Source organism: Pezoporus flaviventris, unplaced genomic scaffold (genome assembly GCF_033815535.1).
Source record: "Pezoporus flaviventris isolate CSIRO_AGI_PZ_B2104156 unplaced genomic scaffold, CSIRO_AGI_Pfla_v1 ptg000047l, whole genome shotgun sequence".
NCBI lineage: Eukaryota > Metazoa > Chordata > Aves > Psittaciformes > Psittacidae > Pezoporus > Pezoporus flaviventris.
In genome coordinates, this window is record NW_026892595.1 from 5,444,248 (window position 1) to 5,457,049 (window position 12,802).

General features: G+C 38.1%; 1 protein-coding gene across 4 annotated transcripts in view; it reads right to left on the reverse strand.

The window, feature by feature from the left end:
- CCNY (cyclin Y) overlaps positions 1–12,802 on the reverse strand; it is a 120,168-nt gene that overhangs the window by 17,558 nt on the left and 89,808 nt on the right. For all 4 annotated transcript variants that reach the window (XM_061468084.1, XM_061468087.1, XM_061468085.1 and 1 more), the window contains 3 exons: positions 9,290–9,325; positions 5,508–5,565; positions 5,288–5,407 (listed from right to left, as the gene is read on the reverse strand). In XM_061468084.1, coding sequence (XP_061324068.1) covers positions 5,288–5,407; positions 5,508–5,565; positions 9,290–9,325 — 214 coding nt within the window. The remainder of the gene's footprint in view (positions 1–5,287; positions 5,408–5,507; positions 5,566–9,289; positions 9,326–12,802) is intronic.

The following is a 12,802-nucleotide window of genomic DNA, read 5'->3' on the forward strand; positions in this document are numbered from 1 at the left end:
TATCTTTTCTCATGCTGTTTCTACATTGCTTTATGTGAAATTCTATCTCTATTTTACCAATAAAACTCTAGTGGCTTTAATTTTTTCGCACTCAATGTACATTGACAGAAAGAAGACAATGTTTTTGGTATTTTAATTACCATAACTGAGAATCTGCAAACGGAACATGTATTTGCAAAAACCTCATTCTCTCTTTCTCCCACTTAAACGCCACATGAACTCACTAGCTAACCCACATTATAAGTTGCAGGAGCACAGAATAACTAACGAAGACAGTTTCCATTCCTACACATCACAAAGAAATACACAGTCCTCTTTCTCTACTGAGAAAATTTCAGTATGTCATAATGCCTAGAAACTTAAAAGATATTTGAACAACAACAAAAAAAAAGAAGTATAATTGGTATTGGGTCCCATATAGCCAAATTACAGCTCTAATCCAATTGCTAAACTGCCATATGCTCTGTTCTAAGGAATCAGACAGTTCTTTACCATGACTCTCCAGAAATAACTCTGCTTTGCAGTTGCCCAGCTGGGCATTTAAAATGTTTCACAAAGGTCTCGTGTCATTCATTTGGTGGAAAAGGACATCACATAACCATACTCCTTGCAAATTCATCCAATTCTTATTTTTGAGACCAAATGTTGAAAGAAAATAACAAACGTGGTCACAGGACTCTGGAAATGTGAGCAACGGCAAAGTCCCACTGCAGGTATTTATAGGAAGTACTAATGAAACCTAGAGAAAAGTCACACATCTCCAGGTTTGCCCCCTAATTTACTAATTTCAAGACAAATATCTACAATACATACAAAATACACTCGATCAGGCAACAGCAACTTTCCAGTCTAAAACTGGGATCAGTATTCATTCCTTGCCCACACAGAAGCCCTTAGAGATGCATCAGGTAACAGACACCCATTCTTTGACAGAATGTCCTCTTCTCTTAGGGATTTCAAAAGAATTCCCTCCCAACCCCCAGCATGAACGTTCTCTTTTTATGAAGTGTATATCCCAGCAGGCCTAAAGCAATACCAGACTAAAGAGAGGTATAAGCATTAATTGATAACTAGTCAAAGGCTATTCAGGTGTTGTATGTTAGACTGCTGTCAAAAGATGAGAATGGCCCTAAAACCAGGGAAAAATCTGAGTCTTTTGCTCCCCTCAGTGCCTGGAGCAGAGGTATCAATTCCCTGTTCCTCTTGGCTTTCTCCAGAGTCTATCCTGACACATGGCCAGCTGCCAAGGGACTCTGGATCCACAGCACAGGTGGAGAAATCTTCTCTCTGTGCCTGGGAGACCTTCAGATGAGGCAAAGTGGTGGTCTTCAGCCACCTCCCAGGGAATGCTTAAGGCCCAGGACAAAGGTGGACACCAACAATGCTGGATACACACAACTCTTCTCATGGGTTTCTTACAGGAGAAAGAGCCCAGCTTCAATGCTTTGCCTTGCTCAGACAACCACACTCATGACCCCTTATGGTCACTGGATGGGGTGTGACAGCATCAAAGCAGGCAGCAAACAGTGCTTTGCATTGCACTCTGAGGTCTTTGGAGGAATCTGCATCTTCCGTTAATTGCATAAGGACTGGTAGTTACACTGGCCCACTTGAAAAGGACCCTTGCTGCAAATCAAGTGCCTCTCAGGGCCCTGGTCACTTGCTTCTATGTTTATGCTTTCTTTTAAACAAGCATCAGGTTTTTGATACTTCAACTGAAATACGGGAGAAAAAAAAAAAAAAGGTATTTTATCAGCATTTAGAAGTAAAAATATCCCAGTGAAAGGAAAGCAATTGAAAGCTTTCTCCTTTCTTCCAAACACACAAGAAACAAAATTCTCCTCAAATACTGTAACTTTCACAACACAGTTCAACGATATTCTCTCTTTACCTAGTTGCTTAAAACGTGACTGAAGAGTGCAATAAGAACTCAGGAACATCTGGCTGGATTAATTAAATCCCTGTTTTTCATTCTTATGTACTTCACATTTCCCAGTATCAAATCCTCTCTGTCACAGTATGAACTTTCTTTCAAAAGCATGCTCCTCTGAACTCACAGAATTAATTCAGCTCATGTATTGTATGTATTTACATATCACCACATCTGATCAGTCTATAGCATAGAAACTTTGCATAACTGTCTATCTGCATATCTGCACATGCAAAATGTACCCTCTCTGAAACTACTATGAACACGGAGGTATATTAAGAGCCTTAGATTCGGCCTATCTGCAAAAAGCTGAGGAAGCCATGCCAAGACAAAGCAGAAAACTTGCACCATTCTCCTCTTCACACTGAGTTAATAGGATTGTTTTACAGGACAAAAGAACAAAGCATAAATGTTTAATTCTCAGGACATGCAAACACTGTATTGTTTTCCTGTTAGTAAAGGTGACAATCCTGTTCACACTTTTATTTGCTATCCAATTAGTAGGTTAACACACGTACAACTTGCCACCTCTGCACTTGAGGAGACGGTTTAGATGAGATGGGCTTTCTCAACTTTAGGAAGGGTGAGAATACTCTGGGTTGCAGGAGAAGCACACACATGTTATTTTTTCCACAAAGTCAGGTCACAAAGTATAGTTCTGCTGTTCACTGGGACAGAAAACATAATTTGCAAGACTTTAAATCGGCAACACAATTCTTAAAGCTAATTTTATTCTAATGGTATTATTTCATAAATAAATACTGAGAATTAGTATTTAATTGTTTCAACTCGAGATTTTAATTTTTCACCTATCAGTATGGGAAATCTCTTGGCAGCTCTGGAGGCTGTATGAAAATTAATTTTTTTGTTTAATTATAAACTGATTTAACTTTAATAGTGGAGGCTTTAATTGAAATATTTTAATTAAGTGCTTGAAGCAACACAATGCCAGCTTTGTGCTGGAGACTAGCTTATCTAACAGTGTGGAGTTTCACACTTACCCAGCTCCTGTGCTGTAACATACAGACTGCTATAGAACCAGCCGTAACTGCTGTTTTGTCCTGGCTAATGGCATGTAAGAAGACAACAGCGAGTGCATTCAACTACACACCTTGTTAGACCATGTTAAAAATATGGGCAGTAAAAGGGGGTGGTTAGGACTGTTTAAAAATAATTAGTGAGTGAAATAAGGATAATAGCTGCAGCATCTTGTTCAAAATGGGATTTCCACAGATGCCCTTCCTGCTTTCTGGCAACCCTCCCTGGAGGAGTAAGTGACAGACAGGGCTATCACATTGTTCTCTGATGGACAGCCAGACTGTGGCAAAACATAAACTGAAGCAAGGAATGCTGCTCTCTTCTTTTCCAGACAGGGTATCAAAAATTGAAAGCACTTGGGAAGTTCATAAATAGCGATATCAACACTATCAAGATCTCAGGAGTGCAGGGAGGAGCAAGGGTTTACTGCTTTTTAACAGATTAATTTCCGCCTTTGAACATTTCAGAAACAACACAGTCTGTCTCTGGGGCCCCTCCTGATGAGATGAACAAATAAAGAAATCGGATTTAGAAGCAGAGAGGAATCTGACAACAGCAGCAGCAGAACTTCATACTTTTAAAACTATCCAAAACCTCTGAAGCCTTCTGGAAAGAGGGGTCAGGAAGGTGCTATTATTCTGAAAACAAGGGCGAGAATAGCAGAACAGTAACACTGATCACCTGCACAAAATCTACCCACAAGTATCCACATGGCTGCTTTGAGAACTAAACTATGAAACAGTTCACCTGTTATCATTGTGTTGGCTAAAAAAACTGAGCCACCTAAGTTTTCAAGTATTAATAACTATGGAAACTGACTTTGCAGTATAACAAATGAGTTAAAACATTTATACTTCATTGCAGATCACAGCAAAAGAGTTGCTTGCAGAGAAACCACACGAGAACCAGAAGAGGCAAGGAAACTGTTACAAATAAAAAGATACTACAATATATGACTAGGTTAACAAGATTTGTGGGGAAAAACGTTCCATGCATTGCAATAACAGGAAGATACTGTTATTTAGAAAGCCTTCTTCCTTACTACTAAACAGTGCCCCCATTGATCAAATAGCTAAAGATCAAACAAGAGATAACTACAACAAAGTTTCACTGTATTTGACAGTGGATTAATTAAATTACAGAAGAACATACTGATTCACACAGCATATCGTGCCTCCGGCAGAAAACACTTAGGAAGAAAAGGGAGAAGGACAAGTACTTAGCGCAATTATGTAAAAGAGACAGACAAAATGTCATTTGGGAAAACAAGTAATGGCTGGGTCAAGTAACTAGGTAAAGTAACACTTGAAAACGCAAGGGTGGAGCACTGCAGGGTGTTTCTTGCCCTATTTCTCTCATATTCCTGTCCTGTACTGGCTAGTACAATTCATTTTGACTGTCTGAAGGAGAAAAGCCTGCCAACTAATCTTAGAAGCCAAGGAAGAGAGATTAACAGAGGAAATGAGTAGGTCTGGGCTTCAAAATCCACCTTCTCCAATTTCCCCTTCTTCCATCTAAAGTGTGTAACAGAGCTGTTATGAAACTGCATGTTGCGGTGGTAAAAAAACATTTTATTCTTTTAAAACCCCCCGAGTGAAGAACATGGCCAAAATTGTGCCTGAAAGCTGAAGAGGCTTGCTGGAACTGGCAGGATAAAAAATTCAGGAAAATTAAGAAATTCTCAGCTGGTGGAGATCACTTTAATCCACACTGCTATGCTGATCCAGACCAGCTGAAAATCTGAACCTTCTATTGTGTTGTGCTATTTTTAAGTAGCTAAACTCCAGCCTTGAGTACAATTGTTCAATCCTATGACATGGTCCTGAAAGACAAGTACAGTGCAAGTGAAAAAGAGCCATCACCAACATGTTCCAGCCACTCACAGAATCCTTCATGTGCCTGTCAAGTCTTATCAGTGCTATCAAATTACCTACAGCTGTTCCCAAATCTCTGCTGGGAGCTACACAGCAAACCCCACAAAAGTGGAAGCCTTTCAGCTTTAAACATTCCCTCCTGTTAAAAATACTTAAGCCATCTGCATTTTCTATTAGTCACCTTGGTGGTCTGTAACATTATCACTCTTGTGAAGGCAAGACTTAACCCCAGCTTTTCTGTTGCATGTCATAACCTCTTCTTCCATTACTTACTCTCCCTAAGGAAATGAAGTGTAGCATTTCTTGCCATCAAAAAATTTTCCTGGTTTCCATGGTGAGAAAAAATTCCCTGGTAGCACCTAGACTTATTAAATCATACAAGCCCAAACTTTGAGAACAAAGCTGGGTCTGTCAGAATGGCTGATGTCATCTCTCAGACACTCACCAGGGTGACAATGGCACATTCAGCAGTCAGTTGAGCAGCACTAAACAACGTCCGAACAAAGCGGTAAATCTGTTTCTGCTCCGGGTCATGTTTGTCATAGTCTGGTGGCACTTCGGATTTCTAAGGAAGAAATACTTCCAAATAGGTGACTGAAACAAAATGAAGCAGACAGAAAGAAAGACAGTTCACATGAAAGGGAAGAAGAGGAAGATGAACTTACCGAAAGGGGATGAAGGTTTTCATCAAAAATATCTAAGAGCATTCTTCCGTCTGTATCCCTAAAAAGCATTAAAACCAAAGTAGTGTCATTATCTGAACATGACAGCACGCAGCTCTCATAGACACAAATATATTGCTAAAACTCCAGCACTCTCAATGCTGCAAGATGCTTAGAAACACAGCAGAAATACGATTTTCAAACAGAAGCTGGACCTGTTTTGCCACAAAATTCACATGTAACATGAAACCCGTACTATAAAGTTGCTAAAATTTTCCATTTTCAATGCCCAAGACACATAGCTTTTGTACTCTCTACTGTGAGGTTTGTTCACCGTAGTAAGAAGTACTACTATAAACATAAAATCAGCCCAGCTTACTCTCCTTTTCTTAACTATTTTTGCAGTTATTTTTTAGTTAATACATATATAATTCACCTTTTTTTTTTACTTGGAAAATCCTATCCTGTTCTCATAATGATTTCTGAAAACAAAAAGGAGTATATACAAAAAAAAAAAAAAAAAGAAAACCCGACAAAATAGTATTCCTATTCATTGGTTTTATCTGCTATTTCTCTCTCAGATCCCTGTTGCTCAAAATCAGCATGCAAGTTTCTGCAAGTTCACAAGCCTAACATCCAGTATGCAATATAAGATCTTGCTGCGTGTAATCTTGGCAGGAACACTGACAGTCACAGAAGTGAGTGGTATAACAGTACCAGTTAGAACTGGACACTGTGCACAGATGCATCCATGTGACCTCCTTCATACAATCCCATCTTTCTTTATAGCATCCTGGTACTCTGGTCATAGAGTTCTTAAGAGAGAAGTCACTGAATATGTCTTCTGTCTTTATTCAATAGCACATGTCTCAGAGCATGCAAACATGAGTTTTACAGTGGATTCATGTCTACAAAACGTATTTATTAGCAGTTAACATTTAAACGTCAACATCTGAAGATGACATTTATTCTGCTATAATGCCTCCTAACTCTGGAAATAAGCACGTTGGGTTTTTTTAAGGATTACCTAAACTAAAACAAACAGACTGAGATAATTACTACAAAATTCCCAATCGCCAAGGAATATAACAGAGACTCTTGCCCCTGCATAAAAAGGCTAGTATCTTAATACAGAAGTAGTCTCACTGATGTGCTAAATAAACTGTGGCCCTTCACAATGAGGAGAAAGAAAGAAATAATTTCCTATGTTATTTCTTCATGTTGTAGCTGCTGCATGATATGAAGGTACATTTGATTGTCCTCAAGCTATATGAAAAAAAAACCCATTAGAACAAGTTTACATTATTATCTTTATAAAATGAACCATCTACAAATTGATCCTAAGCATTTTTCATGGTTAGTTTGTTGGGGTTTCTTTTGTTTATTTATTTAGCAAATTCACCAATACTTATGATTCCTTAGAAAACAAGGTAAGTGCAGACTTTACCACATGTTGAACAGCTAAGCAGAACAACAACAAAAAAAAAGCTGCAGAAAGCCAATCAATATAACAATGACAGGAGATACTGGGTAAAGAAGGAATAATAACTACAATGTCACAATCAAATTGAAAGTGGGAAACATATGAAGAAATATTCTATTTCATGTATAGTTTCTCAAAAACAATGGGACTAGTAAGAGTTTGGAGTATTAGGAAATAATTTAGTCTTAAGCCTACTGTGCAGGAGAAAATGAACAACTAAATGTTGCCTGAAAACAATTCTTTGGCAAAGCAAGTGCTTGACTCGTTTTCTGTCAAAATCAAACTTGAGTCTTCGTAAGAGTTACAGTGGTTTCTTACTCCCCACCCCCCATAATGAACCAAAATCTACCACATACGTCAACAACTTCATTTTAGCCTATAATGGCAGGAAATAGAACGTACGCCTTGCTATTGCTGTTTCATCAGCAAGTACATCTGAATGCTGTTATCACATTGTCCCTTCATTCCAAAATTCCAAAAAACTGAAGACAGAACAGTCACTTCACATCCTTCATTTCAGAGTCATTAATTGATGATCACGAGCCAGCTCCAGCACTGCTGCTGAGACCATCTGCCCCGAGCACAACAGAGGGAATGTTTACAACGCGCCTTCCCACCCTGGGCAGCAACTGGACCTGCCTGAATAAATCACCTCTCCATCCTAAAAGCACACGCAGATAGCAAGTTTCCCAAGAAGGTAACATTCAGAATGTGTCTGTCTCCAAGACACTGTCTTGGGACTCTTTCTTTTATAAAGTTTAACCTCTCTGTCTATTAGTTGTAAGTCAAATTTGCATCAAGTTCTGTAAGAACACAAGTGGGCATATTTTACTGCAGACAAAAATCAGCTCCATGACAATATGCAAAAAAGCAAGTCTGGTGTACTTTGGCTCTGGACTCCTCCTGCTCAACTCTGTGCTCTTACTGAAGTTCCTCACCCTTTGTAGTCCCTAATCTGCTTTTTTCTCTTTTATATAGTTGGCATGAAACTTAATAGAGCACTTAAAAATAACTTACTTCCACATAACTTTAGAGTCTGATTATCTTTGACATCTCTCATTTAGTCAAGCATAGTAAAAATATACTAGTTAGCCAAACTAACCAAGGGAAAGAGGGAACCACAGATGGATAAACAAGTAATCCAAGCATGATCACTGATGCCTCATTTCCTGGGAAATGAGATTAAAAGTTTGCATAAAGATTTCACTCCAACTCCTGCATTCCATATTGCCATGTTTCTGTCCAAGGCCCACTGACATCTTGGAAAGTCTTCCAAGTGCTTTCAGCAGAGATCAAGCCCTAAGCCTTTCTGCCCCTGTGCACTTCTAAAGGTTTCTCTTCAGATGTCAGCCTTGTTTCAAGTGTGATGGGTGCCAATGACCTGAAACATGGTCCCGAATGACGTACCAGCTTAACTTTAAACTTATGAGTAATTCCTTTTGTTCTAGTCTGACTTCTTACAGTCCAGAAGAAAAAAAAATGTGCAAGTGGCTTGTTAGATTGAGATCTAAGCCAAGTTCTCTGAAAAGACACACTGAAAAGCCATAGACAAAAAAGTCACTTTAAGTATTTATACAATCTCTCCTTAGAAATGCCAGGAAATATTATCTTATGATACTGTGATATATCATGAGGACAGGGAAGTTAAGATACAAAACCATGATTCAACATGAAGAAAGCTAATTTATGCACCAAGTTACTTTTTAGAGAATGTATTTTCTATTCAATTTCAATCAACTTGACTGAGCAGAGATCTAAAACATACTACACCAGAAGAGAGAAGCCAGGACCTGCTCCGTTTCTGAGGCTTCTTGAATTACATCTATTCACAATGTCACTCTTCCTGTATATTTACTATCTTTTATTTCAAAAACCATCAACATTAACTGATCAATGATTTACAGTTACCTTTACAAAGGTGTAGTAAAAAAATAAATTATAAAAAAAAGAGAAAAAAATCAATCTGAAAGCCACTATTCAGATTTGTCTATACATAATCACAACATATGTAACCATGCAGAAGCGCCCAGTACACATAAAACCAAAAACTGATCAAAGTTTTTCAGTGATGAACTGTACTTCCAGATTTTTATGGTACATCATCCTCTAATTTCTATTTTTTCTAAGCAAAATAATATATATAAAACGTACAAAAGAATATGTTTCTCATTTCTAGCATGGAAAATAAGGAAACTACTACTCAAAAACATTTTGAAAGAAACACAGCATGGATTTTTAGGGTTTGATCAGTTAATTTGTTTTGATTAGATAACTTCAGTACAAGATTTCATTATTCACATACCTGTTTTTGATGTGGTAATATATTGCAAGAGCTACACTGTAAAGAAAAATACAGAGTTAGTATCTCAGGACTGTCAAATTATATTATTTATATTAACAGGCAAATTTAAAACCCAGCACAATGCATGACAAAAATATGCTCAACAGCCTATTTTATTCAGTTCAGTGTTAGATACCAGGAAGACTGCTCTAAACAGACAATTCTAGAATATCTGTTCAGCACACTCCAAGTGCCTCTTTTTCACTAATAATCAAGTATCTTACAAAAATACTCGTACTCCATATACCAAGTTGCACATACCTTCCATTTAATGCCCTACGCCACCAAAGTCAATGATAAGACTCCTACTGACTTCCGAGGTTGAAGATAAAGAATCACAGACATTGAACATTCTCTGTTATTGTTTGCTAATGCTTCCAGGCTAACATGAAATGTTTTATGATTTTATGTTTAAAAATGGCTTATGATTTTATGTTTAAATCCATTAACTTTTGGCTGTCTTTCTATGTAGCTACTCACATACCAGATTGAAATACCAGGCTTCTACAGTTTTATGGCATCAAGTTATTTACTTTAACTCAGGAAAGATGACTCCCTGAATAACTTACTGCATTATGCATTTTCCATGTTCTCAACCACTCACCAAAGTACCCGTTTATATACTGTGCAAAGACAAAAAGCATCCTTACATTCACAGAAAGCTAAGATTTTAATGACATACACAACTAACTGATTTCATTAACATTTGAGACCAAAGAAAATTAAGACATGGCTTCTCATGGTTATTCTCCAGTTTCCAACTCACAACTCCAGTGTTATCAAAGGAAACACGCTCTACTCATGACTCCCTACTTGCTCCAGCAGAACAAAACCCAGTCAAAGCTAAAGTGGATGAAGGAGGGAGTTTCTGTTTGTTGACAATTTGTCTTGTCAGTGATTCCCTATAAGATGCTTGTGACTTACACTGATGCAAAATTCCTTCCTTCTCCAATAAAAGGCCTTTTGAAAGAGTCAATGGCTTGTTCTGTAATTTTTATTCCAGAATTTTTACATGAAAACTGCTATACTGCGTATTAGGAAGATAATATGTTGGAGCTATGCCATTAGTAGAATTTTAACTTATTTCAGGTTTGTTTGGTTTTGCTTTATTTGAACAGCCATGCAGTGGAAAATAGTTCTTCTTAGTTGAAAGTAAAAACATTTTTCTAACTCTGTATGAGCATTACAGCTTTTACCTGACTGCACTAGAAGTTTTTAGCTCATAAGTGCTTTTAAAATTTGATTTTTTTTCTATAGATACATATTTAAGGAATTAAAAGATACTGTGTACCGTAGACATTTGAAGGGCACAGTCCTCACTGAACACAAAAAACACATTTATGAATGAAGTTAGCCTGACTGAAAGCTATTCACAAAATGAATTAGTCCTCAAATTTAATTTTAAATTATGCCCCAAGGAACACACTTGCAGCTCCAGTTCACTTTATGAAAGCAGATGCAAGAATCTATGTACAGAGCTCTCTGCTTGGTGCCCATATGGTTCTTTTTGTAACAAAATGTCAAATTATGTTCAGAAAGTATTTACTATTTACAAATCTGTATCAGAATCTGAAAGTCTTTTGGAGCTGTAATAGATTAACTCAGACTCAAGTTTCATTCTGCTTTTCATATGCTGGTTCAGCCAGCTCTTGGTATGCAGGAAGGAAGCTTAGGGAACTTTCCATCACCCTACCCCAGCCACCCCACTGATGCTGCAGATCTCCAGTATATGCACTAATATTTTAAATACTCCAGTGTGTAAGGTGACCCAGAAGAAACAAATAAGACAGTCAAAATACATCCCTCATAGATTTACCTACACTAGCCATTTGTCAGCAGAGGCTGCCAGGGTGAGGGCAAGAAATGAAGTTTTTCAAAAGCAATAATCCTGCAGTCTCTCTACCCTTCAATCTGTTAAATGTGCAGCCAGACAGCAGAGAAAAGACTCCTCACCCAGAGGCCTTATGTGCCAAAGTCCAGTTTCTCACCCCACATAGCCCTTTTCAAACCCCCTGACCCCTTGCCACACTGGCAGCTTGGCCCCAACCCTGCACAACTCCTTCCGCCTAGACCCAGCAACAGCTCTTCCAGCCTGACACAGTCCCTCTCTTCCTTATGGCTCTCCCTCCTGCCTTACATCCCAAGTCTCTCCCAAACATCACCACTTTGCTCCCCAACCCCCAGCATTTCTTTCTAGCGCCTCTTCAACAAGGTTGCTGCTGACCACTGTGGCCTGATGCAAAAGAGTCTGGGCTGCTGCAGCCAACTGAGCCCACCTCTTCTTTCCATAAGCAGTTTCAGTTCTGATTCAAAAAGGGGCCCAAAACCCAAAAGGCTGCACTTAAAAGAAATCTGCATGCAAAGCATTTTACAGCAGTAAAGTATGGGATTCCAGAAGGAAAAAAAAAGAAGAAAAAAAAAATCCTTTTTTTCAGTGTTCATCTCAATTATTGTTACTAATTAAAGAAACTTGAAGTAAAGCAAGACTATTATTCAGGCAGAAAGAGCTGATGAGGAATTAGGTGTCAATCTGACTGCAAATCCCTTCTCCATTCCCTTCTTCCCTTAATCAGAAAAATTAAGAACATGTTTTAGTGACCACCAACACTATAAACCCCTTTGGACGTGTTATTCTGACTATATTTGTCTCTCATGCAAATATTTCCGTAGCAGAGATTTTATCTTAATAAATTTTTGCACTTGAGTACAGCAAGGCAATCATCCTATGAACAACTCAAGAGAGTGTATCAGCAATCATAATGAACAAATAGCATGAAATGCCTGAGCATTTGTTCTCTCATTTTTTCCCCTTACTGTACAAAGTGTGAAGAACAATCCTCTATAAATACCAATTTCATTTCTCTCCAAATGTAGAAAAGCACCAGTGAAACCTGAAATGATTGTTTGAGGCAACACCCAAGGGTAAGCCCATGTACGCACCACACACAAAGCTCCCCGCTGCTGTGTATTATAATAAACTGCCAGTGCCCTTGTAGTCAATAAGGAAATGAATCTGCAGACAATTCATTTCCATTTCCAACAGAAAACAGGAAGGAAAGCTCAGCAAATGTTCATAAGCATCATCTCATGAACAGAAAAGAGGTCTTAAAATTCAGGTAATTCCAAAACTCTGAATAAACAAGTACCCAAGTCAGTTTTGAGGACCCATCCAAAGCAAGTACCTGGTTGAATGTTGAAGCACAAGGATTTCAGCTGTTGGAATCTGAGAATCTTAATTGTTGCTTTCTGTTGAGATATGCAGTATTGGGAGTTTGACTCTGCACAGAGCTAAAATAAGAAAATAAGCTCTTGCTTATCCTATTCACTGCCTCTGCAGCATGATCAAATTACATAAATTTTCTCCTTCAAAAACTAAAACCTTTGAAGCTTGCTTAGTAATGGTTCAGAAATATGTATGCATAGATACACATATATAACACAGGCTCTAGCAAAACGAAAAATAGAGTTATAAAA